This window comes from Nylanderia fulva, unplaced genomic scaffold, assembly GCF_048542155.1.
Source record: "Nylanderia fulva isolate GAGA-0341 unplaced genomic scaffold, ASM4854215v1 Scaffold2, whole genome shotgun sequence".
In the NCBI taxonomy this organism is placed as follows: Eukaryota; Metazoa; Arthropoda; class Insecta; order Hymenoptera; family Formicidae; genus Nylanderia; species Nylanderia fulva.
In genome coordinates, this window is record NW_028190263.1 from 5,785,001 (window position 1) to 5,809,902 (window position 24,902).

General features: G+C 36.2%; 1 protein-coding gene across 10 annotated transcripts in view; it reads left to right on the forward strand.

Annotated features, from left to right (window-relative positions):
- The window catches only part of LOC114942826 (cyclic nucleotide-gated channel alpha-3), a 171,219-nt gene that overhangs the window by 125,602 nt on the left and 20,715 nt on the right, over nucleotides 1-24,902 (forward strand). For all 10 annotated transcript variants that reach the window (XM_085482040.1, XM_085482042.1, XM_085482044.1 and 7 more), the window contains exon 10: nucleotides 22,292-22,432. In XM_085482040.1, the coding sequence (XP_085338166.1) occupies nucleotides 22,292-22,432 (141 nt within the window). The remainder of the gene's footprint in view (nucleotides 1-22,291; nucleotides 22,433-24,902) is intronic.

Genomic DNA, 24,902 nt, shown 5'->3' on the forward strand with positions numbered 1-24,902 from the left:
ATCAAAAAACATTGAATGAGTAGCAAAAATAGCATTTTTGACTCGAAAACAAAACATTTCGCTTGAGCCTGCAAAAACTTCTTGTCACAACTTTAACAATTGACAAGACAAAACTTTTTATTTCTTTTTGGAATTTACGTCTTTAATTAAAGAAAGAATAGAGCGTTCCGTTAACTATAACTTTAAAGTTATAGTTAACTCGTACAAGTCAAATAACGAATTTAAACGAGGAAGAGAATTTCCTTTAATTACAATTGCCTTTAATATAAAATCAACCAATTTGTCAGAATATCGCTTAACATAGGCATCCGCAGAACTTTTTCCAGCAGAGGAACATGATTAAAATTTTTTTCAATTTTTAAAAAAAAAATTCCAGTATTTATTCACAAAGAGAGCAAATTGATTTTTGTACATACCGATTCCAAGGACTCTCCTCCTGTGGACGTCCATGTCGTTTGATATCGTGTCGATCACCGTGATATTTCTGTCGAATAGAGACGCATCGGAGGTATACCTAAATTTATCATATCCGAGCACTTTCGAGGGACGATCAAAGTCATTTATGGGATATCGAAAGATGAGAGATATGGATTCGGGATTGGCACACCGTGTCACGCCTTACTCGAGTCCTTTTCCGAATTACGCGGCCGGTTCATCGCGTGGGTGTCTGTCATCGGTGGAAAAGCACATACACACACACACACACACACAATCTGCACGTCCATCAACCAGAAGCGGTTGACCGCCGAAAGCAAACCATTTCGGACTCGGCCGGCGATTTCGACTCCGGGAGATTCGCGGCGTGACACGGGTTTCGATCGGCCGTCAACATCGTTCAATTTTCCGTAATGGGTCCTGGCGTCAAACGCTTCCACGCAGCTCCTGTGCTGCAGTTGTCCGATTACGAATCACCCCGGAACTACCCTACGATTTTGTCTCCCTTTCCGCTGTTCGGTGACTGCCAGCAATTTCGTTCCTTTTGTTTGGTATCGGCACGATTGCGTTGCCTAATTGAGCATCGGTGCAATCGATCATTTAAGCGTGCGAAATTTCAGAATAATTAATTCTACGATACGTAACACGATATTTTTCCTTTATGCTGGCTAATGAATCGGTATATTCATTTTTTATATTATCCCTCGCAGAGTAAAATGATATTTTAAAATATGATATTTATTTTTAAATTTTTACAAAGCTGAATTAAGTAAAGATATCAAATATATTTAGCGGAAGAAAGATATTTTTCAAAACGCGGGAGAAAATTATTTAATAAAGCATTTACTCGAATAGTGTATGCATATTCAAATAGTATATTTCAAAATTAATCAGTGCGAGATAATTAAAGAGCGAAAAAAGTCTCCAACATTTTTTTCTTTATGCTCCGTTTTGCTGAAAATCTTTTGTGCATTTGGAATATATATCTCTAGCACATTTCCTTTAGTATTAATTAATATATTCATACATCAGGTAAGAAAAAGCTTTACTGCGCCATTTTCAGTTCAATGTCTAATAGCGGCGTTTTTCGTCCATATCCGAAATTACCTGTCTCCTTAGCGTGTAACGAACGAGCGCGATTAAAGCTTGGAATGCGATTGTGTGGTGGACTATATACGTTTGTAGACGTGGACTTGTAAGAACGGCTATCGCATTTCCTTCATGTAAGTTCGTCCGGACAAATGACGATATTCTTCTCCTTCGCGGTTTCGCGTGCAAGTGTATATATTGCCGTAAAACCCTTTTATTACAGCAAGAAGCAGTTCATGCTCGGTTTTAACCCGGTCGTGCATTGTCCCGCGTACTTCTTACTTCACCAGAATGCCATTAATCTAGCTAGCCCATGCATTTTTCTTTCGCGTATATACGCTATTTATCGCGATAATTATAAAGAATACCACACTCGCGAATTAAACACGTAGCTGTACATAATGTTACTGTTTAAATAAGAGGGTCTGAATATCCTTTACTAAAGAATCATAAACTCTAATTACGCTGATATACTTAATCATTACGTACAGAAACATTTGTCTGGAATTACAAGAATTAGCACTTGGAGGAGTCTGTGTTTAACAGTATAACTTCCACGCCACTTACATTCCATGAAGGTCGAAATAGCATAAATTGTACGCGAAATCGCCCCCGGTCCATCGCCGGGGCAAAATCTCTCCCGTAAAGCAATCCACGTTATCTCGCGGCCGGGAATATCGGGATAGACGGATGAGCCATTTCTGCGTCTACCGAAACGTAGACAAGAACAAACAGCGTATATAGAACTTCCCTCGATTATCGCGGAATTTCAATAGCCAGTTTCCGACTGACACCTATTCCAACACCGGAGACGGTTCCTAATGCATTTGATCGGCGAACAATCCCGGCGGAACTCCACGGACGCGATTTATAGGATTGAGAATCACTCGCAAACGTCGTTCGCACGTGGCGCGTTCCGATACGTCAAATTTCTCCCTCGCGAATTTTTCAAGAAAGAGAGAGCGAGAAAGAGAGAGGAAAATAGTCAGAGAAAGTGTCGCGAAAACATAATATCCATCTCGCCGTTGAGGATGACGAATGTGCCGGGTGTGCGTCATCATGAGCATCGATCATGAAATTCATCTTGCGATTTCCCGCGGGGCACTTTGGGAAATTATCGGAATTTCTTTCACCCGCTGTGAAAATAATTCGTCGACCGCAACGATCGACCGAGGACTCGTTTCTGCGCGCAGCGGTTTGACATCTCCCAGCGGATCCGTAGAAATTCTGCTTTGTTTACCGTGCAAACGGATACGAGATTGCTGGTCGCTATTCTGATTTTCACTCGGCGATTTCCTCCCGTCCTGCTGCAATTGACACATAGAGCCGACAACGTCGACATTTCGCGCGTTAATCGAACAAATTAATCTTTCTTTTTTTTTCGAACGCATTTACTTTCATCCCTTAGGATTCCATAAAATCGTATACCGCTGTCGTTATAAATTGAGAAGCCTAAGCAGGTAAAGTGCAAAGCATTGTCGAACGAGATTAGTATCAAAATAATCGGCTTCTATCTCCTTCTGCCGGCATTCATTTCTAGTTTAGATGCAAAAATAGAATATTAAAATGGTGAAACTATAAAACACGTGGCACAACTTTGAAAAAATATCAAACGCAACAGTTCTCCATATCTTTGTTTAAAAATACAACAAATAACTATGTTCGATATTCAGGTCTGTGAAGTTGACACCCCAAAAATTGCAAATTTTTACAAAAATGATACGACATTCTTTTCGTCCACCATGCAAAAAAATCAAAAAGAAGAAAGAAATTTGAACAAATTTTATCATGAGCCCCCTTAGATGCACCCCCATTTATAATTTTTAAATAATCACACTTAGGGATGCTTATGAAATTGATTGTTGACTTTTTTATTTTTTATTTTTATTTGCAAGGTGGACAAAAGACGATTATTTATGGTTAAATGCAAACAAATGATGAGCAATCGAAATACATAATATAATTTTTAAAAAAATGCATCCAGAAGTGCTCATAAAAAATTTTATTTTTTATTTCTTTTGAAAGGTGGACAAAAAATGATTATCTATCGGCAAATGTGGACAAATTGTGGACATACGAATTATGTAAAAATTCAGGGTGCCAATATCACAGACCTTCGATATTCCAGCGCTTCTTTAAAAAAAAAAAATCTTTGAAAACGTTCCATTTCTCCCGGATTCGTTGCTTTTCCTCGCGTCTTATTTCATACGTCTTATCCATATACCACGTTACTCATTCTACGTCCGATTTCACCAGTCAATGACCCAAACCGCAAGTACAGTATCAATACCAATATCAATAACTCCCACCAGCGCGTCGCTAATCGCGGCCGGTCTATTTATAGCTATTCACCCTCTCGATAAATCGATCGACCCGCGAGTAACCGCACACCTGCACACCACTACTAGCTCTCTCCCTCCCGCTTCCTTAACGTTTGAACGTCCGCTGTGCTTCGAGAAACCGAATTTCTCTGAATCTAATGGTCCATCGAGCTTAAGTGCCGGCCAAGTCCAGGCTGGCGTTCCTATAGCAAATGTCATCTTATCTTTCCCTCTTCGATTCCCATCCTCTCCATTCTTTGGGTCAGCAGGATGAATGAGTCGAGCGAAGTGCACGCCGGGAATGTCACCAGCTTTCCATCCCTCCGTTGCAGCCCCGCGGCGCAGACTACTCGCGTCGCCCCTCCCACGGCCAAAAATAGCCAGATCCGCTGACGTCATTGATCTGCCGTCCTCGTCGCCGAGGACGAAACTATCCCCGGAACCGGCCGGGGTCGATGAGCGAGCGCCGACATCGCCGACCGGGCAACTATTGACGTTGCATTTAATATCGTAACACGTGGCGCGATACGCAATTTCCGCGAGCCGCGTCGTTCTCGATTTTAGCGCGTTAAAATAGATGAAAACCGCGATATCCCATTCTCGGCTCGACGCGTTGAATTTCGCGAACGTCGAGAAATTTCGGCAGGCTCTCGACGCGACCCGAAAGGAATCCCCTGAAAATTGTCTCTATCAAAAAAGTTCCCTCGAAGGTCGGAGAATCCGAAATTTATTTAGAGTTAGTCTGATGAAAACCATTCTTTATACGTCGACCTCAACTGCGACGTCGTCCGGACCGACATTTTCCCGCGGAAGAGCGAGATTGCGCTCCCTTTTGTTTTATGAATGGCGATTCATCGCGTCGCCAAAGCCGATGCCAGTTGTCGGGTTACTCCGGGTTCCTTCTGCACGTTCTTTCGCTTCCGTCATGAAGAGTTGTATAACATCGTCCTCCTTCACCCTTTTTCACCCCTTGTCGTCTCGCGCGCATGATTAAGTCGCTCGTTTATATTTCTCTATGTAAGCGAGACAGAATCTGTTACCATCAGCGACTCGATCTGTCATCCGCATACTCCGCGATCCCTTTTGTCAGATCCGAGTCTCTCTCTTGCCGTTTTATCGCGTCGCCTTCTTATTCTTGCTCTTTCTCTCGCCTTCTGTTATGCACTGTCTAGTTCATTGCGCTTCTGCGTCAAAAGATGTTGCCGCGGACCTATTAAACGTTTAATTTCTGGAAACTTACCGCTAATAAATTAATAAAATTTCTTTTTATAATTTGCCAAATATGTTATTTTTTTTTAATTTTGTATAAATTGATGAAATTCAAACAGAACTTGTAATCAAAATTTCGATAACGGCGAATATAAAAATTTCTCTGATTAATATTTACCACAATAAGATATAAAATATGTTCGATTAATTTTACTATGTACTTACATATTAATATTTCTATTGCGATAAATATTATATTCTTTTTATAATTAGCCAAATATGTTATTTTTTTTAATTTTGTATAAATTGATGAAATTCAAACAGAACTTGTAATCAAAATTTCGATAACGGCGAATATAAAAATTTCTCTGATAAATATTTACCACAATAAGATATAAAATATGTTCGATTAATTTTACTATGTACTTACATATTAATATTTCTATTGCGATAAATATTATATTCTTTTTATAATTAGCCAAATATGTTATTTTTTTAAATTTTGTATAAATTGATGAAAATCAAGCAGAACTTGTAATCAAAATTTCGATAACGGCGAATATAAAAATTTCTCTGATAAATATTTACCACAATAAGATATAAAATATGTTCGATTAATTTTACTATGTACTTACATATTAATATTTCTATTGCGATAAATATTAATTAAAAATCTTTTATAAAATTCTTCCAATACCATATTATCCCACGATTATCCCCATTAGCTCCCATGATTTTCACGATAAATTCTAAGAGAAATATCCGTACACATATGTCGTTTCGAGAACTATCGGCGTATTCGGCCTAATTCTTTTTCGCACACGGCAGCGAAACGTGTTGTGCAGACGCGGCTCCATTGACCGCGAAACTTCTCGGCTGCGGAACGCCGGTGCAGAAGTTGGCAGAATGAAAACCCGGTGACCGAAGTTCCGGCGCGATTAAAGGCTGCCGTAAACGTGCTCGTCCGTGTCCACTGTGGTCTGCGGATTGCACGGTTTGTTGCACGAGAGGGAAAACGTACGGCCGACGTCGGCCGTATATACACATACGTTCGCGGATATCGCGAACAGTAGACGGATATCTGGCGTCTGGCAATTTTGTCTTTGTCAGGTATCTCACCGATTCAGCGAGATTAAATAGTTGGAGACTGAACGCGACAGTGACTACGAGCCTAATAATTCCTCGAATGTCATCTATTGTAGACATTTACCTGGAAATGTTACGCTGATATGTATCACTGATGACGTGCATTCGCGGTCACCCAGTTTTGATATTCGAGATTCGACGCAAAATCGTGTCACCAGGGACACAGGGAGAAATAGACACAAACAAAGAGGAAATTAATGCTTTAAATTCTTGAAATAATTGTATAACTGAATATCAGAGTTTTCTCTTTCTTGTTCTATGAATATTTATAAAATTATTTAAATAAATAATTTTGTTACAATAGATTTTCTAGGAGGGAGAATCCTTATATTCCAAATAATATACGCAGGCATTCATATAAAGCACAACATTTCTTCATCTTAATGACAAATGTGTGAGATTCTTCTTGTTCCTTACGCATATAGAATGCAAATGAATTCGTGCAAAGGAACAAGAAAGATGGAATAAGAGCTAAGTGGGAATCGCATTAAGTCACAACGGATTCGTTATATAATGAAATTGTATAATCTTCGTTGAAATGGTGCGAAACACGAAGCATCGCACGCATAAATTTTGCACGTTTCCCCTTGCAAAAGTCAGACCAACTTTCAGAATTCGCAGTTAATTTGTAACAGGAGGAATCTGTTCGGAAGTTCGCAACCTATGTTCTCACAGTGTGCCATTTAGCGCCATTTCGTTTTACGTGGTTCTATTTTGAACTATCATTATACGAAAATGTATCGCTAAATTGTTCACATTGTTGCATTTCCCTTTGTTATGCCATCATGAACAGCACATGATGTCATCTGGTACAAAGATATAACTAATGAGACTGCATTTAGCATCATCGATAGTTATTAAATCAAATATTAAAGAAAATTTATTTATTTAATATCTCATTTATAATATCAGAGTATACATTTGCTAAGTTTCTAAAGAAATAATTGATTTATCACTTTTTTTTATCATTGACCCATTATTATAAACTTGAAATACCGCAAATTAGCTTTTGTAACATAAAAAAGAAACGGACTGCGCAATTTTGGAAGTGCTAAGTAATAAATTCCGGGCGCGGAGAAAGAGGAATCCCCGAAGGATCCGAATAAAAATTTAAAAAGCGTCGCCGCGCGCAGGAAATGTCCCAGAAACGTGTCTCGAAAGACATCGAAGGCTCTAATGACTACTCGATCCACAGCCAAACGGATTTCTCAGCTCGCGATTAAATAAACTCTCACATCTCGGGCCGATGTTCACGGCACGTCAGTGTGTGGGGTACATGCCTTGGTCCCCTTTTCCTGCCCGATAATCAAAGGCAGTTCGATGGACAAAGCGAGCACGTACTTCACAGAGGTGCAATGGGCATCCCTGAGAGTTCCTTTTACGGTTCTTTCATGGCAAGAAGAGAGACGGGTGGAAACAGGGTTAGCTTTAAAAGAGAAGAAAAAACTGCGCAGTTTAAAGAAATCCCAAACAAGTTATCGGTTGGCTTATAATAGGTATAAGCAAGTGAAAAAAAAAATGAAAATAGCTAGAGATAAAGATACATATATTTAATTGTAATTAATATTGAAATATTTAATATTTGGAAAATATAATAATGTGTAAATTATTCGATTATTAATTGCTGATTATGATTGCGCGAGAAATAGCCTTATACATACGAACGTGATTCGAGATTGGAGAGAGAAACTTTTCGAACACGCTTGAAAAAGTTGTGATGAGATGATACGGTTTCCGAAGGAAGGAAACGCTGGTAAAATGCATTCTGCGCAGGTCCCGATAAGACTGAATTGAAAATTCAGATCCATTCCAGTCGCGCTTGAAAGAGAAGCGGATTAAGGTACAACGGTACTCGATCGCTGGATTATTTCACGGAAGCACGTAACTCTCTCTTTCTCCCTTTCTTCACTGGAAAGGGATATCTAGCGCGTGTGAATTCTTGTTCGTCCTGCGAGAAATTCTCGCGAAGAGATTTATACGACGCTTGCGATAACACGCGGATCCAAACACGGTAGTTAACGCGAGCATGCGAAATGTCTATTAAGGTTATAGGATTCAATAAATAGGATTGAGATGTAATAGCGCGTGATACAACGATTTACAAAGTAAATTGCGCGCGAGGTATTATTTCTCATCCTTTCATCGTTTGTGAAATTCGAGGAATTACCGCAAGAAATATTAGCCTCGACATTTCGCAATATACAGAAACATTTTAAGCAATACAAACTGATCAAATTTATTTTCGCTATATTCGAAGAAGTTTTATTTATATAGGATCGGTGTCAATAAAAATCTATTTAAATAGAATCTATCGCATATAAAATTATTCAAATAAATCAAATTTATTTAAATACAATCCATCATATATATAATTGCTTAATAAATAAATAAAGTCTATCTATCTATATTTATTTATTAATAAAAAAATCTATTTTTAAATATAATCGCGAATGAAAAATTCTAGGAACAAAATAAGCTTCTTTTGCGCCTACGTACTTTAGCACAGTCTCTTTCATTAGCATCTAAAATGGACGTATAGTTGGTGGAGAATTAGCACGTCACATTGAGATGGCGGCGTAAAGGAACAGCAATTAGAGCTTTCTGGAGCAATCACATCCAGACCGTTGGTAATCGCTATCGGCAATCGCCTGGAAGGCAAAGAGCCCTCTCGCTAATCCCAATGCGGTTCGGTATACCTTGATGCCGATTGCTTTAATACCTAATTACGTATGCGTGTTACCCTCGGCGCATACGTGGGCAAGCAGGATTAGATTTCGTTTAGGCAAATCGCGCTATTCCACTCCGGTCTCTGCCGGCGTTGATCCTCTAAATTATACGTTATAGCCTTTATCGTGCGGTGTACTCATATCCGATCGACAATGCCGAAAATTCACGGTGAGCCATTCATTACGGATTATTATGCGAAACGTACCCACACTCACGAACACTGACCTCGCGGCTGACTATACTCGGCCCTTACTACTGTGAGATAGTTTTTGCGTAAATTCAATCGATGCGGCGAAAATAAGAACAAACAGATAAATTCTATTTAATATTATATATATGTATATATATCTCAAATTAAATTTTTGATTTAAAATAAAATTTTCCTTACAAAACAGGAATGTTAATTTTCTTTTTATTTGGTGTGTCTGGAATTATATTCCATCAACAATGTCAAAAATTCACGGCGACCCATTCATTACGGATTATTATGCAAAACGTACCTGCACTCACGAACGCTGACCCAGCGGCTGACTATACTTGGCCCTTACTACTGTGAGATAAAGTTTTCATGTAAATTTAATGGATGCAGAAGAAATAAAAACAAATAGGTAAATTCTTTAATATATTATATATAAGAAATATATATAATAAAGTCTCAAATTGAATTTTTTATTTAAAGTAAAATTTTCCTTGTGAAACAGAGATGTTAATTTTTTTATTCAATATACATACATGGAATCATATTCAATCGACAATGGTGAAAATTTACGGCGACCCATTTATTACGGATTATTATGCGAAAGGTACCTGCATTCACGAACGCTGACCCCGCGGCTGACTATACTCGGCCCTTACTACTGTGAGATAAAGTTTTCGTGTAAATTCAATCGATGCAGCGAAAATGAGAACAAATAGATAAATTCTACAATATATTACACATATATATATATATATATATATATATATATATAACAAATATATATAATAAAATCTCAAATTGAATTTTTGATTTAAAATAAAATTTTCTTTGTAAACCAAGAATGTTAATTTTCTTTTTGTTCGGTATGTATGGAATCATATTCGATCAACAATACCGAAAATTCATGGCGATGTATTTATTACAAATTATTATGCGAAATGTATCTTTACTCTCTAACGCTGATCCCGCGGCTGACTATGCTCAGCCCTTACTACTGTGAAATAAAGTTTTCGCGTAAATTTAATCGATGCGGCAAAAATAAAAACAAATAGATAATTTCTGTAATATTATATATATATATATATATAACAAATGTATATAATAAAATCTTAAATTGTATATTTGATTTAAAATACAATTTTCTTTGTAAAACAGAGATGTTAATTTTCTTTTTATTCGGTGTGTCTGGAATCATACTCTATCAACAATGTCAAAAATTCACGGCAACCCATTTATTACGAATTATTATGCGAAACGTACCTGCACTCACGAACGCTGACCCCGCGGCTGACTATACTCGGCCCTTACTACTGTGAGATAAAGTTTTCGCGTAAATTCAATCAATGCGGCGAAATAAAGAACAAACAGATAAATTCTATTTAATATTATATATATATATATATATATATATCTAAATTAAATTTTTGATTTAAAATAAAATTTTCCTTGCAAAACAGGAATGTTAATTTTTTTTTTATTCAGCGTGTCTGGAATTATATTCCATCAACAATGTCAAAAATTCACGGCGACCCATTCATTACGGATTATTATGCGAAACGTACGTGCATTCACGAACGCTGACCCCGCGGCTGACTATACTCGGCCCTTACTACTGTGAGATAAAGTTTTCGTGTAAATTCAATCGATGCAGCGAAAATGAGAACAAATAGATAAATTCTACAATATATAATATATATATATATATATATATATATATATAACAAATATATATAATAAAATCTCAAATTGAATTTTTGATTTAAAATAAAATTTTCCTTGTAAACCAGGGATGTTAATTTTCTTTTTGTTCGGTATATATGGAATCATATTCGATCAACAATACCGAAAATTCATGGCGATGTATTTATTACGAATTATTATGCGAAACGTATCTTTACTCTCTAACGCTGATCCCGCGGCTGACTATGCTCGGCCCTTACTACTGTGAAATAAAGTTTTCGCGTAAATGTAATCGATGCGGCAAAAATAAAAACAAATAGATAATTTCTGTAATATTAAATATATATATATATATATATATATATATATATAACAAATGTATATAATAAAATCTTAAATTGTATATTTGATTTAAAATACAATTTTCTTTGTAAAACAGGGATGTTAATTTTTTTTTCTTCAGTATGTATGGAATCATTCGATCGACAATGCCGAAAATTTACAACGACCCATTTATTACAGATTGTTATGCGAAACGTGCCCATACTCTCTAACGCTGACTCCATGGCTGACTATATTCGGCCCTTACTACTGTGAGATAATGTTTTCACGTAAATTCGATTGATGCGGCCAAAATAAAAAATAATATATTATTCAACACTGTATAATATATTATAGAATTTATCTATTTGTTCTTATTTTTGCCGCATCAATTGAATTTACGTGAAAACTTTATCTCACAGTAGTATGGGCCGAGTATAGTCAGCCGCGGGGTCAGCGTTAAAGAGGGTTTGCGTAAATTCAATCGATGCAACCAAAATAAAAGATAATACATTATTCAACGCCCTATAATATATTATAGAATTTATCTATTTGTTTTCATTTTCGCCGCATCGATTGAATTTACGCGAAAATTTTATCTCACAGTAGTAAGGACCGAGTATAGTCAGCCGCAGGGTCAGCGTTAGGGAATGCGGATATGTTTCGCAAATATAGATAAAAATTCTATAATATATTATACATAATATACATATATATATAATAGAATCTCACATTAAATTGTTGATTTAAATAAAATCTCCCTTGTAAAACAGGGATGTTAATTTTTTCTTTATTCGGTATGTATGAATCCTCCCTGTCCCGAAATGTTTAGTTTGTTTGATACATTTGAATGAAAACTAAACCAGAGCAAGTGTCTATTATTCGCGTGGTATCTTGTGTGTGATGGAGGAAGAGGAAAACAATAACACAGATGCACAAATACATGTATTATACGAATATTAGAGTTAGTCATAAAGAAGCGAGTGTCGAAACAACATCGCGGGAACAATACATAAATGTATGCGTTATATCTCGTGTTGATGGACAGGGGGGAAACAATAACACATACATACACATATATACACACGACATATATACGTATTATACGAATAAATATTGGAGTTAGTCGTTAAGAAGTGAATGTCGAAACATCGGGATCGGGAATGATACGCGAATATATGCTAGGAAAAATAAAGTCCATAGCATACAAAAAGACATAAGCAGTAAAACAGTAAGCAAATTTATTCGCTTACTGTTCATATTTCACAATTGATACATGAGAATACTTGACTATGATTAATTGATTTGCTGTTTTTGTCTTACTACTTACGTTTTTTTGTATGTCGTAGATTTGATAGATAATAAATGTGAAAGTATGATTACGATATCGGAGTATTGTTCTTCCATTTCCCTGAAAAATAAAGGCATAAATTTTAAATTAAATATAAAAGTACTTTAATTATTTCTATTATTGAATTATTTTATTATTATTCTGTTCTGGTATATAACTATTATTAAAACTTTTTGGAATTTTAATGAATGTTAAAATTGTTGATTTTCTGATATATGTTTGGGAATGAAAAATTAATTGTAAATTGATTAAGAGAAATTTTCGCAAATTCATAGCAGTACGGATCCTTTGTTAGTAAAGCAAAGCTTGCAATAACTCTGAGGAATTTAATATTTGTTTTCTCAGACATGAACATAGCGAGAACTAAAAGCAGCCTGATATAGAATGAAAAATAACTTATTATAATATATTTTACTTAATGTGAAGTAAACGAGTTACGTGATAACCGGTTTGTTGGTTTTTAGCGGTTAATTGATAATTACATAAATTGTTTTATAATAATAAACAATTCAATAATTGCTTTAATTATTTGCGTTTACGCATCAAAATTCTCCCATTATTTATTATACGAACAACGAGAAAGTGAAGTAGAAAATAAAAAAATCATCACAAACTTTTTTTCTGGAGGCAATTTTGCATTTTCAGATTCGTACAATTAAACAATTAAACAATCATACTACTGATATTTTTCTCTCTATATATATATCATTTCTCGATACATTGAAAATGCTAAATTGTAAATTTATAACCATTTTGCGAAAGTTGTAAAATCACGATTATTTAACTTGGCTTGCCTCGACGTGGATTGCCTGAAATTTTTTGAATTTTTATCGTCGATCGAGCTCGCGCATCAGATAGGAAATGAAAATTTGAAGTTGCCTTTCGCGTAAGCAGCATGGTGGCGATTTTCACGTGTACATGGGCGAAGGAACAGCTGATAGGAAACGCGACGCGTGGTTTGCATGTGGCGCATACCGTATCTCCGATGCAATTTCGAGTAGGGATTTCGAGTTTACCCTCGCCGGGGTGTCCCTACCTTTTCCTGTATATTTACTCGCGACTCGTGGCTTTGAACGTCACATTTCCCTGATGTGAGAACGCGCCACGTAGCAAGTGAATAGAGAGAGTACCGCGTGATCCAATATCTGCCTTTTACCTTCGCTTCTCTCGCCTTTCTTTCGACCCTCTGCGCGAACTCGCGTTTCCGCGCGCGCACAGTAAAATGATGCCGTTACAGAATGTCAAGAGAGAGAGAGAGAGAGAGAACGCAGATAAAGCGGTCCACCGCCGTTGCTAGCGTTTCGCACGGCGCTAAATCACCCGGCGTCAACCCCCCAATTCGTCCGCATTCATAAATAAAGCCGTTGCGTATCACGCCGTATATATATATATATATATATATATGTATATATATATAGGGTGTCCCAACCTTTCCGTACCATCCGTTTATGGAAGACTCCTAAGGTTATTCGGAGACGATTTTTCCTTAGCGAAAATGTCGAAAAGTTCATCATTTTTTTAATGTTTCCAATTTTGGAAATCATGTATCTTTGTAACTGAGCCTTAAATTAAAATTCTATTAAAGTAAACTTTGCCTGAAATTAACTAAAACATATAGTTTTGTTAATAATTTAGCTCAGTTTACAAAAAAACTTTTATCTTAAATCGTTGATATATAACTCGAAAATGATTGGTGCTTGGATATTTTCGCTGAGGAAAAATCTATATATATATATATATATTTAAAGTGTCCCAACCTTTCCGTACCATCCGTTTATGGAAGACTCCTAAGGTTATTCGGAGACGATTTTTCCTTAGCGAAAATGTCGAAAAGTTCATCATTTTTTTAATGTTTCCAATTTTGGAAATCATGTATCTTTGTAACTGAGCCTTAAATTAAAATTCTATTAAAGTAAACTTTGTCTGAAATTAACTAAAACATATAGTTTTGTTAATAATTTAGCTCAGTTTACAAAAAAGCTTTTATCTTCAATCGTTGATATATAACTCGAAAATGATTGGTGCTTGGATATTTTCGCTGAGGAAAAATCTATATATATATATTTAGGGTGTCCCAACCTTTCCGTACCATCCGTTTATGGAAGACTCCTAAGGTTATTCGGAGACGATTTTTCCTTAGCGAAAATGTCGAAAAGTTCATCATTTTTTTAATGTTTCCAATTTTGGAAATCATGTATCTTTGTAACTGAGCCTTAAATTAAAATTCTATTAAAGTAAACTTTGCCTGAAATTAACTAAAACATATAATTTTGTTAATAATTTAGCTCAGTTTACAAAAAAGCTTTTATCTTCAATCGTTGATATATAACTCGAAAATGATTGGTGCTTGGATATTTTCGCTGAGGAAAAATCTATATATATATATTTAGGGTGTCCCAACCTTTCCGTACCATCCGTTTATGGAAGACTCCTAAGGTTATTCGGAGACGATTTTTCCTTAGCGAAAATATCGAAAAGTTCATCATTTTTTTAATGTTTCCAATTTTGGAAATCATGTATCTTTGTAACTGAGCCTTGAATTAAAATTCTATTAAAGTAAACTTTGTCTGAAATTAACTAAAACATATAGTTTTGTTAATAATTTAGCTCAGTTTACAAAAAAGCTTTTATCTTCAATCGTTGATATATAACTCGAAAATGATTGGTGCTTGGATATTTTCGCTGAGGAAAAATCGCCTGGAAAATCTTCCATTAACAAGCGACGCAATAAGTCCGAAACGCCCTGTATATACACATATATCTCCGGCTGCTGCGAAGAAGGGCGGGCGGATGGAATCAAAAGCCGTTTCCAGGCGAAATGCCGGAGTTACGACATTGGGGCGGCTGTATCAATTCCATTTGCGACTCGCGGAAACGCGAGCGAGATTCGGTTCCCGTCCAATTCGTCGCGCGTTAAAATTCACTTTCGGCCGCTGCGAGGGAGGACGCGAGCTTTGTCGCGATGACTTGTTTTGCCTGACACATCCGCGCGACACGGAAGAAATTATTAGTGAAGTTAGAGTAGAGTTTAAACATTTACAAGGGTTCTATTTACGCGAGCGGATAAAAACGCGTAGAAAAACTAACAAAGCTTGCAATTCGCAATAAGCTCGATCTCGCGCTAGAGATGCGACAGAATAATCGTCGAAAAGCAAGCCTGTCTCCGCTGGTTTCAACAACATTGTTCCACATGACGAACGCGTATGTCGTTGCCTTCTTGACACGAATAATCGCGACGCAAATGAGAAGAGTAACGCGACAAAAGGGAGCACGACGATGATGTTTCCGCGACGCAGCAGAGTAATTTAAATACTAATTTCCATGATAGAACACACGTTTCAATGTTACCGGATTAATAAAGGAGATCCTACCCCTCGCTGCTCGAATTACTGAAAGTTTCCGACGAAACTTGAAATTGCTGCAACCCGGGAGATCCGAATAAATAGAAGTTGCCGGTTTGGATTAAGCGTTATATAATACAGCGACGCTGCGCCGAGAAACGATGACGGCGAGGGTATTACCTGCGTGTGCATACATGACCAGGCAGGAAAGGAAAGGAATTAAGTTTGCACAAAAGGAGTAAAGCCCGTTTAATCCCGCTCAATGGATCCGAGAGATTATCCAGGTAACGGGGAGGAACGTGCGTTTCTGCCGCCGCGGGAGAAAAATATGCGCCAACTTTCCACGCTCTTCTTCGTTCTTTCGTATGAAAATCATTCATAAGTCGGAGCCTCGCGAAAAGCGCGTCTTCCTTTTACTCGAGAAATAAAGAAAATTTACGCGCGCGTGTTACTTTTTCAGGAAAAATCCGTGGCGATTGTCTCGAAAACTGTGAAACGTGGGAAAAATGCATAATATAATATTTGCTGCAGGGATAATCGCGGGTTGTGGAAAAACGCGGAATTGTCCGAAGCGCATTGATGTAAATCTATCATATCACAAGCTGCGCGGAATATCGCGTTTCTCTCGAGCTAACAATGAAGGGAGGGAAAGTCTAGCTAATAGGGTAACTCGCGTTTACACGACGCGCGCTCGTTCAGAATTCCGGATAATTAACGAGGCCACGTTTCGCCATTAATTGGCCCGGGAGACTTTCGCGAAAATTAATCCGCCCTCGGGTACGATGCGCCCGTCGGCGCGTGGCGGAATTTCAAAAGCAAAAGCGATTTCGCGAACGCTCGCGGCGAAACTCCCTTCGACAGGCAAAACAATTGCCTCTCGCTTCGAATATTCTAGTACACGCCTTATTAAGCCGAGCAATCTGTCGGATATCTTTTGTCTTTTATTTTATTTTTTTTTTTTATTTTTATTTTTATTCAATCGCGTACGCGTGCGAGAGTTGCGATAAAATCCCAGTTATATTTACAGGGACAAATGGGACGCGATGTTCGACGGCAATCAGAAATAAGAAGAGAGGGACTCTGAAATGGGTTTTTTTTTTATCGCGACAAAATACATCGTGAATGAAATTTTCGTCTCTCTAGAGAAACGACCGAGCGCATTCCGCAGTAGGAATAACCGGAATAGTCGTATTTCTTCGTCGTTCGCGATGATTTATGGGAATAGCGCGAACAGTCTGCGCGGTGTCTTTACTTTTATTACGTGCAAACCATTTACAGACGCCGTTCATTAGAGGGAGTGCCTTGATCGAGTGGACTGAAAGGAAAGTAATGACGTTCCGGTAGAGGCTATCGGTAACATGGAACAAGGTCGTTAAGACCGCGTCTCGAGGAGATCCATCGATCTTCCGGAGCCTCGTCTCCGACTGTCAGTTTCAGGTTGCGCGTTTGGACAGACAACAGTCGGGGCATGTCGTTTAGGGATCGCAGTCAGAACTGACGAGGGGCAAAAAGAACGAAAAACGAATAGTAATTTTTCCAAGAAAATTTGCAACCTTCTCTTGGGAAAACAGGAAAAGAATTACTCGCGATGCAATTGACGCTTATATTCTTTTCGTATATTATATATATACAGGGTGTATCGAAATAAGCGCGACAAATTTTAGATGATTCTTTGTCGAAAGTTAAGGGGAGTTTCTTATATAAACATATATATATATATATATACTCTTATATTCAGTTTTTTTTTTTCTCAAATTTCACGAATTAAAAAAATGAAACTTTTTTCTACTAATAAAAAAGATACTTATTAATATTTTTTCGATATTCCTATATCATTATAAGAGGATGAAACTAACAACCATTATTTAATTTTTTATTAAAACTTTTTAACGGACCGAAATATCATCATCTAAAAAAAAATGCGTTAGAAAGTTTGAAGTTACTTCAGAAACTTTTTCATGTCTTATTTTTTCGCAAAATCAATAGTTTTTAAGAAAGAAAAATAAAAATTTAATTTTTACCTCTTTAGAAAAGTGTAACTCCTCAGCGAGGGATATAAGAATATATGTTTATATAAAAAATCCCTCTTAAATTTCGACAAAGAATTATCTTCTAAAATTGTTCGCACTTATTTAGATACACCCTGTATTTCTTAGAAAACTTCCTGCTCTTGTACCACTCAATATTTTCAGCATCTTCATCTCTCGAACGAATTGATATCTGATATTTCTACAAAGTTTAATCATTTGATCGCAGACATGATGGAGCGCCGCGCGAAACTTTTGTAATACCTACAAAGAGATAATGGAATCCACTTGAATTTCTTTTGAAAAAAAATACGATTATTTTCAAGGTACAATGGCTATTTGTCGTTCTGTCGTAGAGCCGAGTCTCCCTTTGGCGCGAAATAAGCGTAACTTGGCTTCTGTTCTCTCAACAGAACTGGAAACGAGCCAGAAATTATCACAACGCTTTGATCTCGTACCGCCGCGCGAAAATACTCTCCATTACCCTTTAAGACTTTAAGACATTTCAAAGTTCCATCATTAAGCATGCAACGGCAGACTTTTACGTTCGTTTTCACATTGACGCACAATATCAATACATCTCGTCGTTCCCTCATTTCTTTAAATCGATGAGAGAAAGAAAGTGAACGTAAACTTTATAAATAAAATAAAACTTTATTCCAACATGAATATATATATATATATATTTTGCTTTAATGCTTATTGTCAATAACTCGCTGAAAATGAATATCATAGAATAGGATAATAATTATTATACTATAATAATAAATAATTAATTAATAATATATTAATAGTAACTAATAATAAGTCATAATTAATAATTAACACATATATTTACACACACATATTTACACAACGTGCATATACATATAATATATACATGTACAATAAATTTATATTATACTAACTTGAAATGAATAGTCTCGCGCAGAAATTCTCAAAATGACGAATGATAGAAATAATCTTACGAAACAGATAATTTTTCCAAGACACTATCTCTCGATACGGTCACTTCGCTTGCGCGAAGGCGCTCCAAGGAGGACATCGTCCGGATGTAACTTTACATCCCCACCGAGGGTCGCCACCCTCGGTAAATCCCGATATACCCAGACACGGTTCGACGAACCCGCTTGAAAAATAATCGAAGAGAGAGAGAGAGAGAATATCAGTTCCTTGGATCCCGGCCAAGGGTGTCCTCTCGCTCCTTTGATCGCTCGATCGGTCGAATCGGGTTGCTGTATACATTATCAATATCGGTCTGTCCTCGTTCCGGATTGCGTCTCACCCTCGCCTTGAATCCCGGCGACGAGACGCGAGTTCTCGCGCGCGAGCAGCGAAGCCGGAATAAGTTAAATTGCGCCGCGTTCCGAGAACCGTTCGAAGCCGGCACGGGCCGTCGGTCATGGGGGGCTGGAAGCCCATTTCCGATGGAAACCAACCCCCTCTTCCTTGTCAGTCAAGCGAGGTGAAGCCAGCCAGCCGGGCGTCCCCGGTTATATCCATTTTCGGCCAATTCCGGATTGCGCCCCCGTTCGTATCCATTCGCGGAGATTCCGTCTGAATCGCGACCCGGCTCGGCAGATACCTGGGATTGATTACTTCGCAGGTGTACATATATCTGGCATGGATCGCCGATCATTCCCTGGAACGGCAACTCTCGAAACTCCGGAAACGAGTATCCCGTTGTACGGAAAAAGTTAGATCGCTGCAGTGAACTCCGCACTGCGGATCCTTGGACCGCGTCGTGCATTAACATTTGAACAGCTGAAACGAAAAGGCGAAAACTCAATACATTTTCGAGAGAGGCAAAAAATATCTCTATTTTTAAATCTCATGGTTATTTATCAATCTTAAGTTATATTCTGTTAACTGGATTCAAAGTTTTATATACATACCGCAGAGATTATATATATATTTATATAGAATTTAATACAATAAATAATAAAGGGCAAATCAATCGTCAAACTAAAATAATTTTACGTATCAAAAACCGGTCGACTTCAAATTAAAATGATAAAATTAATATAATGAAAATTGATATTATATATACAAAAGAAAAAGAATTTAATGTATATAATTTGAAATTTGAAGAGGATCGTGCAGTTATAAAATAATATCTCAATCAAAAGTCTTTGATCAACGAATTTTTTTATATCTATGAGGGAATAATATTATCTTAACGTATACCATAAAATACATATATAGAAAAAAAATATACGCACGGATCGCGGATATATTCATGAACGCAGTCGCTCAACGTAATTTGACAAAGAAACGCATTCCCCTTTATTGGTTCCATTGCTCTTTGCTTGCTCGATTGAATATCGATGATTGAATATTTAACATGAATAGAAATTGGCATTCTCGGAGACAGTTTGACGTTTCATTTCTTGATATACAGTCTGCGTTCCTTATATAATCCATATTTATATAGTCTTGAAACGTATAGTTTGTGAATGCGAGCGACTCAAAATTAAATAATAATATCTTTACATTATACATAGAAGATCATTATATCACACAACCTTGCTGAGATTATTTATATAATCCACACGTAATCATATTCTGTATAATTTTATTCCGCTTCCGTTTTATATACTTTTGAATATCTCTATTACAATTCGAAACCAAATCTTCAGACGATCCGATTCCCTTTGCATAGCAAAGTTGTCAAAATATTTGCTTTTAATTACTGTTTGCCATCAAAAAGTTTAACTGAAATTCATCTACATTTCGTAATTTTGCCAAGTAGAAATTCGTCGTATCATAGGAAATTACATTTTATCACTCATTCGGTACGACGGACACGTATCAGTCATCCCTTCCGAAATTTTACGATTTTTTTTTATGTTACAGCCATTTGCGCCAGCACAGTGCAAAAAAAGCAATAATTTGAAATGCCAGGTGCGCTTGAAAATTATTCATACAAGTAAAATTATTGTAAGATTTTTAGGAGACGTTTTGCATATAGAATTAAACGTTAATTAATTTTTTATCTGGTAATTAACAATTTACAAATCTAAACTTATTCGTTGCAACGTCGCTTGTTATCTGTTTTCATCTTTTCAAAATTTTTAAACTTTATGTTATATATCGCTACTATATATTATTTAGCCACTATTATTAATTTCAATTATCTTTTTGTCCAATTTTTTCGCCGTAACTGAATGACCTGTTCACATGAATATGTAGCATCGCGAGAGAGATATGTCGTCATAAAATTGTAACGATATCTTAGTTTTCCGTTTCACTGCGTCACTATTGATCTGCGACCCGTGCAGCGATTGCATGGCGGATACGCCGCACAATTCGCTACATTAACAAATCGCATCGATGCTTCTCTCATCGGAAAGACGGAAAAAGAATAGGGGATCGTTTCCCCCTCTTCATTCATTTCAATTAATCTGATGGCAACGTGCTCCTTGCCTCGATAAAAAATTGCTCGTACAAACGCTTTAATCGGTATAATTCATTCGATGCAACCAAAAAAAAAAAAGAAGTGTGTTTTCAAGCGCAAAAATGTATATATGATAATTACTATAATTAGTAATAATAATAAACTTGGCAAAATTGATTTCGACGTAACTAGAGATTAACGCAACATAAAACCGATCTTATTTAAAATTAGTAGTTAAAAGAGGAACACGTTCCATCGCTATGATGTTCATTTTAATTGATGGGTATGTTTGTGTTTGTGGTCATAACTTAACATTTAAATATGTTCTTGTATGTTTCAACATTGTTAAAAACTATTGTGTAATATTGTGTTATAGAATTCTCACTTGATAAGGACCACAACCAAATGGTCGAAACGTCGTAAAAGTATTGAATAAAATTGTTAGTTACGTCGAAATCAATTTTGCCAAGTTTATTTTCACCACTAGCGTCTAATATTAATTTTGAGTAATAATAATGTTGTTGTCGAATTATTACAAGTTGACTGCGGAAAATTCAATTTTCTTTGTCACAGAAAGATTTTCTTTGCATTCGTAACATATTTATTCAGTTATACACAGTTATGCGAAGCCACATGACCGTCGATATGTGATCGTATCAACTTTAATCAGCGAAAACGACCGCAAAGATTAATACCCGTCGAACATTTCAGCGATATAATGGCATACTATCACGTTCGCGAATTGGAAAACGGGATGGTTTCATGTGAGGCTGTCGATGTTCAAATGATAATTGATTGAAATTGGAAACGTTTATATACAATATCATATATACATGATTAGCTTACAGAGAATTAAGCTTTCATGTCAACGAATGTGTGACAGATATTACGTAATTTATATTCTATTATATTATACATATAAATATACAGTCTAAAGATTAAGAAGTAAACAGCGCACGATTAAAACTCTCACACAGATGTTAACATTTAATTGAATTGTCACTCAAGATGATAAATTGTAACAAAAACAATTGTATGTTGGTTGCAGCGAAGCTGGACGGCGTGAAGACGTACATGAGGATGAGGAGAGTGCCGAACCATTTGCAGGTGAAAGTTATCAAATGGTTCGATTATCTGTGGCTGACGCAGAAATGCTCCGACGAGGAGAAAGCAGTGAGTTGTCTTCCAGGTAAGGTTTCATTTACACATCTAATATTTAAATAACTAATAAAAAATAAGCGTTTTAATTTTCCCTGAAAAAAACGGTGAAAATAAAAAAAATAAAACGAGAGAGAGAAAAATATATATAAAAAGAAAAATAAAAGATACAAATAAAAAAAAACTAAAACTAACAATTTTCATTAGTTGGAACAAGATATGTAAATATGTAATGTAATTTGAACGCGAAAAATTATTTATCTCCTCTTTAACTTCCAATTATCTTTATTAATGTGCAATGTGGAACATATAGATGTTGGCGTAAATTTATTTCCATAAACGTGAGATGTATGAAAATTTCTTCCAAACGCGCGGAATTGTAACGTAACTTTACGTTATATTTATATAAGTCTCACATTTTATAAAATCTACGCAAGTGGCCGGGTCGAGCTTTTCGCAATTCTAGAAAGATATAATTCAACGAACATATAATTAATGCAGCTTCATGCATCGCAAATTCTCCGGAAAAGTTTCCATTTTTACTTGCAATTTATATTAGTTAAATAACGGGGGGATTTCAAGTTACGCGAGACGAATGTTTACGGACAGCAGTGAAATGATATTGCCGCCTTTCGACGGTGTTAGCATATATAATTTCACGAGAAACATTTGATCTCGCAACTGCTGGCAGGATCTGCAAACTAAAACGCGAACAAACCGACACGTAAGCAGAGGCTACCATATACGGTTGCCAACATCGGTCGCCCTTTAATGCAACCGCGCGCGAGAGCAAACGGCTGTACAGCAAATTTTCGCCAAGTTGTTTCGCAACTAGAGGCAAATAAAAAACGTATACTCCGAAAGTTTGCAGCTTTTATTGAAAAATTGATATTAATTCTTTACCTCGCGTTAAATTTTCTCTCTTGGTGATTTAATAAAAAAATTTGCGTGACTAATTTGCATAATAAATAATCTGAAATCCATTACCTAACATACATACGTTGAATACATTGCGCTTGAACATTTACTGTTACTGTTTATATATGTTGCGAATGTGTTTATTTTTATAACACATGAATATATTTATCGCTCTATATAATCGTATTACATTTTACTGATTTATAGTAATAGTGCGCGCGCATATGACTATTTTCATTTACGTTCACAATACGCATGTTTATTCTTCGTAAACTTTATGAACTGTTTTTCATTGCCTGCGTAAAACTCGAATACATTTCTAAGCCGACTGTTAAAAACGAAACTCGTCGATTATTGGAGAGAAACGATATTACTACTAGAAATTTTCTATTAAAATGCTAAATAAAGCGTAATAATAATTTTATTACGCTCGTAATGCATTATAAGACAGACTGTATGCAACATAAAATATGGTGTATACACAGGGACGAATAAACTAGAAGGAACAGGAAGGACTTACTTGCTATGCACACATAGGAAGACTTATGTTCAAATTTATTACACCAGATATACAGTGCTTAATGCAAAGTCAAATCCCCGCTAAGAAGGAAATTGTCAGTTTTCTCTAAGCTTTCGTGAAAAGTTTATCTCTCGAAAACGTTTTATTTCACTTTTGAGGAAACGTCGAGTAATTTTTTTATACGCCCATAATAAGCGTTTTTATCGTATTAGCATAAGCGATAAAATTTGCAATCTTTTTTTTTTTTATTATTATTTCATCATTTAATTACTCGGCTCTTACGATGGAAAAGAATCACCATAATAAAGTAATCGGATTTTTATATTTACTAGAACACAAGCGCGCTACGCGTCTATTATTCCGTATTATATTAAAAAATATATATAATAAATTTTATTTAAACTCCATTAATCTTTTTGACAGAAATCAGCTGATTAAGCGCTAATTTGCTATAATTAAATTTTAAAATAATACCTTATATTTTAAACTTTCAATTATTTTCAATTTTATTCCATTTTACAAAATATATTCAATGCGTTTTTTTCTAACTGAAAAACTGTAATCGAATCACTCAACAACAAAATTAATAATGACAGCCGTTTACGAAGTAACGAATGTCGAGAACCAATCGACATCGTGGAAAAGAGGCAACAATACACTTCGAGACTTTCGAGAGGACTTCGAAACTCAATAACATGTCTTTTTTAGAGAGGGATATTAAGTCTTCTTTCGCGAATCTTTTTATTTCAACAAGAAAAAAACATGTTTTGTGTTTTTTTTTATTCAATCGATTTATCGCAACTTTTATAATAGGTATACGCAAGCAAAATCCAACTTTTTAATTCATATTTATCCACTTTATTTAATTGCGAAGAATCGATAGTCAAAAGAATAATTAACATAGTTTGAAGAATGCTAAAAGGGAAAATAAAGTTGTCGGGGAGAAACGTTATTATTTCATCGCGGTGCACGAATTTAAACCAGCCTTTCCACGGTGACTGTAAGAAACGAGCGCCAGGACAGCATTCTGGAAACCGTTTCGTTCCCTTGAACGACGCATTTT